The 6,000-nt window shown below is 61.8% G+C and overlaps 2 protein-coding genes across 2 annotated transcripts in view; both read right to left on the bottom strand.

Annotated features, from left to right (window-relative positions):
* LMXM_08_1228 (uncharacterized protein) overlaps positions 1–1,867 on the bottom strand; it is a gene marked incomplete at both ends in the record, with an annotated part of 2,538 nt that extends 671 nt beyond the window's left edge. Inside the window, one exon of the mRNA XM_003872629.1 lies at positions 1–1,867. This exon is cut by the window's left edge and continues 671 nt beyond it. Coding sequence (XP_003872678.1) covers positions 1–1,867 — 1,867 coding nt within the window.
* A 3,223-nt stretch (positions 1,868–5,090) lies between these two features.
* LMXM_08_1225 (hypothetical protein, unknown function) lies at positions 5,091–5,807 on the bottom strand (the record flags this gene model as incomplete). The annotated part of the gene is made up of 1 exon (XM_003872628.1): positions 5,091–5,807. The coding sequence occupies one exon, from the start codon at positions 5,805–5,807 to the stop codon at positions 5,091–5,093; it is 717 nt and encodes a 238-aa protein (XP_003872677.1).
* Positions 5,808–6,000: the final 193 nt, after the last annotated feature.

Genomic DNA, 6,000 nt, shown 5'->3' with positions numbered 1-6,000 from the left:
GCGGCTTCTCGCCTCGTGTCACGATAATCCGATTCTCGCGCTGATAGCGGCGCCGGCGAATGGGCTTGACGTCTCCGCGTTCTATCTTGATCTCTTTCACGGCCACAAAGTTCCCGGTCTCCGAGATGGCGAGGCGCACAACGCACGACTTGGACTCCCCGAGCACTGTGTTGGACAGCTGGTAGCAATTGTGGCTTCGATCGTAGAACGTCTCGTACGGCGTGCCAACGCCGCGGGGGGACAGCGGAGACGAAAGGAATGGAGAACTTGGGAGGGCAGCAGCGGTGCTTGCGGGCATCACCGGCGCCGTACCCCCGCCCTGCTGCAGCCGCGCGGCGCCGTCATTTGTCAGCACCTCTGCGCTGACGGCGCGCTCCTCACCGAATGTCGTCCACTGGGGCATGTGCCACACCATGGCCGCCGGCAGCGGCTCCGCCGGTGTGCGCCGCATGGCATGCAGATCAACAGAGAAGCCGACTCCGGCCTGTACGGCACCAATCCGCGTCCACGACAGCGGCGAACTCGTGCACGCCGGTGGTGGGGTGCCGAGCCACACATATGCGCAGTACCGCATCTCGAGCAGCGTCGGGAGCCCGCGCAGCATCGAGACGGGCTGACCATGAAGCAGGAGCGACTTCTCCGTCGTGGTGCCGCACACAATGTGGCCCGTGTAGCCGGCAGTGCTGAAGTACGCGCCGCTCTCGGGGGAAAATCTGCGCACAAACCTATCGTGGAAGCACTCCCCGCACTGCGCGCATGTCTGGGCGTAGTTGCCGGCAGACTCGAAGAAGGCGTTCCATGACAGAATGGCGCGGTCACTGTACAGCTCGACGACGCACCCCTTGTACCTCTGAGCGCACATGTTGACGGCGGCGATGAAGTCGCGGGAGATCTGCCGTGCCTCCACCGGCTCCGCACGCACAAGCTCCCGATAGGTGAGAAAGCTGAGGAGAAGAAGCGCCACGTGGCGCCGCTTGAGCGTTACCTCGAAAGGCACCTGCGCGATGCCCATCTCCGTTGTAAACGACAGGGAGTGACGGGAGCCGCTTTGGTGGCCGGCCAGCTGCCGGCCGGGGCCAGGATCGGCATGGGCGCTGTCCGTGCGCACCGACTGCGCATGTGGCGACCATGCCGCATCCTGAGGAAGCCGGAAGGCTGCAGCAGTGGTTTCGGGCGGCAAGCGGCCACCGCAAGCCAGCTGCACCGGCGAAGACGTCCCCGAGCCGGTGCACGGCAACTGCGTGGCCCCGGGCGACTCCGGTCGCTGTGCGCTCTCCGTGGGGCGGGTCATCAGCCGCAGTGTCACTTGGTTCACAGCCATCTCCGCAGCGCAGATCTCCTTGAAACCGGAAAACTCCTTCACCCAGTACCGCATCGATTCCCGTACGCACTGCGCGCGCTCCACACAGTCCACAAAGAAGAAGGTACTGTGCTGGTGCGTCCGGATCACGTCCACCATGAAGGACAGCTCCACGAGGGACATCTGCACGTCCCACAAGACGTGATAGGCGCGGCGGAAGAGACAGAACGAAATGGTCAAGTGCACCGCCAGGAGGACAAGGCTCACGAACAGGACAGTGTAGCGGGCCATGTCGCGGTGTTGCACAGAGACGTCTGCAACGACCCCGCCGGGCATCGACACCAATCTGCTCCACATGGAGAAGGTGTGGACGTTCACGTAGAGGAGAACGGCGATCAGGAACAGTGTGCAGCCGAGCCACGGGAGGGCCAGAAACAACGCTGTGGTGCTGACGGTGCTTCTCTGCTTCGCCGTCCCCGCCTCAGTGCCATCCTCGTACAGGCTGTCCACGTCGCCGTCTGCCGGACTCGGCAGCCGCTCGCGTTCCGCTGCTGCCGTGTCCCGCATGCCGACCAAAAGGGAGACGCTGATGACCGACAGAAACGAAAAGGGACAAAATTGGCGGAAACAGAGCGGCGCTGATGTGTACTTGTGTGCGTGTGCCGGTGTGCTCTCCTTCCTTTGCAGTCAAGCCTTTAAGGGGTGGGCACGCGGCGGAGGCGCTCCACCTTTCGCTCCCCCGCTGCCTCGGCGTCGGCGTCTCGGTGCGTCCGTGTGTGGGTGGGGGAGGGGCCTGGCAAACGTGCAGATAGACACACCCGCGCAACGCAGTTGCGGCGTGAGGGCGAGAGAGAGAGGATAATGCGGAAAGTAAAGAGAGATCAGCAGAGGCGTCAAATGCAAACGCATCGAGCCTAAACGAACAGAGAAACGCGGAGAGGGGGGGAGGGACAGCGAAGACCACACACACGCGCAAAGCACATGCGAACAGCGAAAAGGAAAAGAAGTTACACATACAGGTGCACGCATGTATATGCATGTATATGTATAGAGAGGGGTGTGTGTGTGTGTGTGTGTACGTATATAGATACAGATAGATATGTCTACGTGTACATGTATATGCGGCCCAAGCGAAGAAGTGTGAGACACAAAATGGGAGGGGGGCGAGAGCAGCGAGGGAAGGAGACGAGGAACAAGAGCAGATAAGTATGGCGGTGGGGGAACAGAGCGAAAACGGAAAAGGGAGAAGCAACACACACAATGCGCAACACGCAATAAAGGAGATGGAGAAATATGGACGGATGGCGGGAAGGGGGAGGAGGGAGATGGAAGGGAGGGCGTGGTGTGGGCACACACTCAGAGACACATGCACGCAGAGAGGGGGAGAAGACACAAAGCACACGTTAAGCGACCCTCGCCGTTATGTCTCGCTCCGTAAGTAGAGGCCCCGATCAATGGGGTGGAGGAGGCACAGCCGAGGAGGGAGGATGCACCACACAACTGACCTATGCGCCTGTTTGCGTGTGCGTGGGTGGTTGCAAATGCGTAGGCGCACGCGAGGGTGAGTCTCGCACCGGCACAAAGAGAAATATGCGGCGATGTGGTGGTACTGCGCAAGAGGCGAGGAGGGGGGGCTGCATCTCACACGCGTGTAGACGCTGCACGTGGCGACACCCGCAGGCAGACACACACACACACGCGCCGGCTGCCTCTTCACTACAGAGAAAAACAAAGGCAGTAGCACAAATGGCCAGCCGTATCAGAGGAAAAAGCGAAGTGTCCAAGAGGAGCAAGCGTAGGTGTGTGAGGGTGCGTGTGTCAGTGCGTAATGGGGGAGACAGAAGACGGGTCGAAACTCTGCGCGTGGCGAATGTGCGCAGGGGTTTGCGAGATGCAAGGGAGGGGGGCAGAGGGAGAGACAAAGTGACGCCCAAGAGATGAGCTTTGCGCATCGAAAAAAAAAGAAACACGCAAGAGAGAGGATGCAGAGGACGGCAGCTTTCACACCTTCCCCGGGTGAGTAATGGGTCAGTGGGTGAAACACCAGCGCTACGTGCGCCCCCCCCATGCGTCTGCGCCTGTGTTCTGTGTGTGTGCGTGCTTGCGTGGGAAGGTAAACGAGGGTGGTGCACGCGCACTGCAATCGGCCTTCCATCCGCGAGCTCCGCACTTGGTGTGCCTGTGAGGAAAATGCGCGCAGAAAGGAAGCAGAAGAAGAGCGGGGAGAACGTTGTATGCGCCCTCCCCACACCACCCCCTCCCCTTGCGCTGGCACAGCTCTGTAGCCTTCGCCCTGCGTCACGGTCGCTGCTGTCGCTGCGGCCCTCGCTCTCTTGTTTCGCTTTCCCACTGTGCTGCACTCACTCGCTCTTATGATAACAGAGGAGAGGGCAGGGAGTAAATCCGTATCACTTTCACCACAAATTGAAATAAAGACTTCAGCCGCAGAAGTTGGTACCCCGACCCACAAGCACACGCGCCCGACGCCACCCCGCCCACCGGCCGGCCACGCGCCCCGTCGCCTGGCGCATCCCTCCCTCGGGGTGGCTCGGCCCCCCGCCACCAGTAGGCAGTGTGAGGGCCAGGTCGGATACGCTCGAGTCGCGTGGACACCCTCCCCATCATATGGGCGGCACAGGCGCGCTCACAGCCGCAGGTCGCTCCGAGGCAGCGCCATCCAGGACCCCGCCGCCGACATCAGTCGCGGCAAACCGCTCCCACCTCACCACGCCGTAGGTGCTTGGCCCTGTCACCACCAGAAGCGGCTCGGCACTGGCAGGGGATATAGGGGGGCTGCTTGGCGGCTCCCCACACACAGAGCGTGGATACTGGACCGTGTGATGTCGCGCTGAGGTGTGCCCTCGTCACCAGGGTCATCGGCAACCTGCAGGCACGATAAGCCCGGGCAAAGAAGTGCGCTGAGCGCAACGCCGTCCGTGTGCACGTGTGAAGGTGGGGGAGAGGGGAAGAAGTCGGAGGGAAAAGGGCGGTGTATATTGCGGGAACGAAGGGAGGTATAAGCACAAAGCAGTCGAGGCCTCAAGCAAAGAGGCACGAAATTGAGGGAGGAGAAAGGAGCAATAGAGAGTACCGCACGCGCGTACACAGACAGTGCAGTGTAAACTGAAACGGACGTGTGCCCATGTGCGTGTACACCTGCGTATGCGCGTGTGATGGAGGAGGGGGAGAGGGAGAGGGAGAGGGGCGGAGCACGGAGAGGCGGAGACAAAGCCGGGTGAGCTAGCATCCCCCCTGAAGAAGCGACGGCGGGTAGGCGGTGGCAGAGCATCTCCGGGTGCGTCTCTGATGTAGATATGAAAGCTCTCTGTCTCTCGATTCCCCTCCCCCGCCGCCATACACGCACAGACACACGGACACTAGTGCGGATAATAATAAGAACGAGGCGCAAAACAACAGACGAACGGGGGAGGGGCGGAGAGGGCGGCGGTCCGAGGGGGAAGACGGTGAGACGCGCGTCTCCTCTCCGCCTCTCGCTTTCCATGCGCGTCAGAAAGCGCGGGGTGCGCGTGTGTGTGGAGAGAGACGGGCAAGATCGCATGGCACACAGCGAATGCTTTTACGCTGTACAGGCAGGACGACACCACGCAGGCACCGTGCGACTTTTTGTGAAAGCGCACGACGTGTGTGGACGCACAGGCGCAGCATACAGGATGCACGCACATGGCGGCGGGCAGAGGAGGGGCGAAAGTAACGGGCCAACGCCCTCCCCCGGCGCGCCGCCGTAAGGACAGGGGGTGGCACCAGGCACGTGCTCGCGCAGGTCAGGCACCTACGCGCTGTAGCTCAGAAGCGAGCAGCACGTCAACGAGCCCTCCGCCTTCGCGATCTCGTCCGCCTTCAGCACCACCTGGCGCGTCGGGCGGCCCTGCGCCGTCTCCTCTTCCGCGAACGCCTCGACGCGCGACGCAGTCCCGGGGAACTCCGCAGCCGTTACTATCGTGCGCAACGGTTTGCCATTCTTCTCCGCGGAGAAGCTCAGCACGTTCGCGCTGGCCGGCTCATTAGAATCGACCTCCACCACTTTGAACCCGCGCGAGGTGAAGATCCCCGGGTCGACCCACTTGGGGCTCACCAGCAGCGTGTTCTCCGACAGAAAAGTCACCGCACACTTCAGGTGCAGGCAATTCTTCACAACGCACTGCACGCACTCCAGCCCGTGCTTGCCAAGGTAGTCCCTCAGCTGCTCGTACCCTGAGTCGTTCGAGCGCGTCGACTTGCCCACAAACACGTACTTCGAGTTCGCAACGTGCATCACGTCGCCGCCGTCAACGGTGCCCGGCTCACAGATGCGGTAGTGCTCCTGGCGCAGAGCCGTCACCGTGTCCAAAATCGGGTCCACCTCCGGGCGGCGCGACGGCGCACCGGGGCGCGTGATCACAGCGCACGTGTTGTATATCATCGACACGTCCTCCACAAACATCGAGTCGGGCAGCTCGTTCAGCGCCGGCAGCTCGATAAGCTCGATGTCATAGCCGTCCTCGATCATCTCCTTGAACACCTACACGTACGCCTTGTGCTGCTTCCGCACGGCCTCGAGCGAGATCGTCTGGCGCTCGATGCACGTCAGCTCGCACGTCTGCTTTTCTAGCGCACTCGACACGGCGCGGCACACAACAGTCAGCTTCGTCATGGTGGCTGGGCAGGGAGTGGGGGTGTTAGAGGGAAAGGGAAAGCAAGTG

This window comes from Leishmania mexicana, chromosome 8, assembly GCF_000234665.1.
Source record: "Leishmania mexicana MHOM/GT/2001/U1103 complete genome, chromosome 8".
Classification (NCBI taxonomy): Eukaryota; Euglenozoa; class Kinetoplastea; order Trypanosomatida; family Trypanosomatidae; genus Leishmania; species Leishmania mexicana.
The sequence above is the reverse complement of the archived record's forward strand: the minus strand, read 5'-3'. Positions and strand labels throughout refer to the sequence as shown.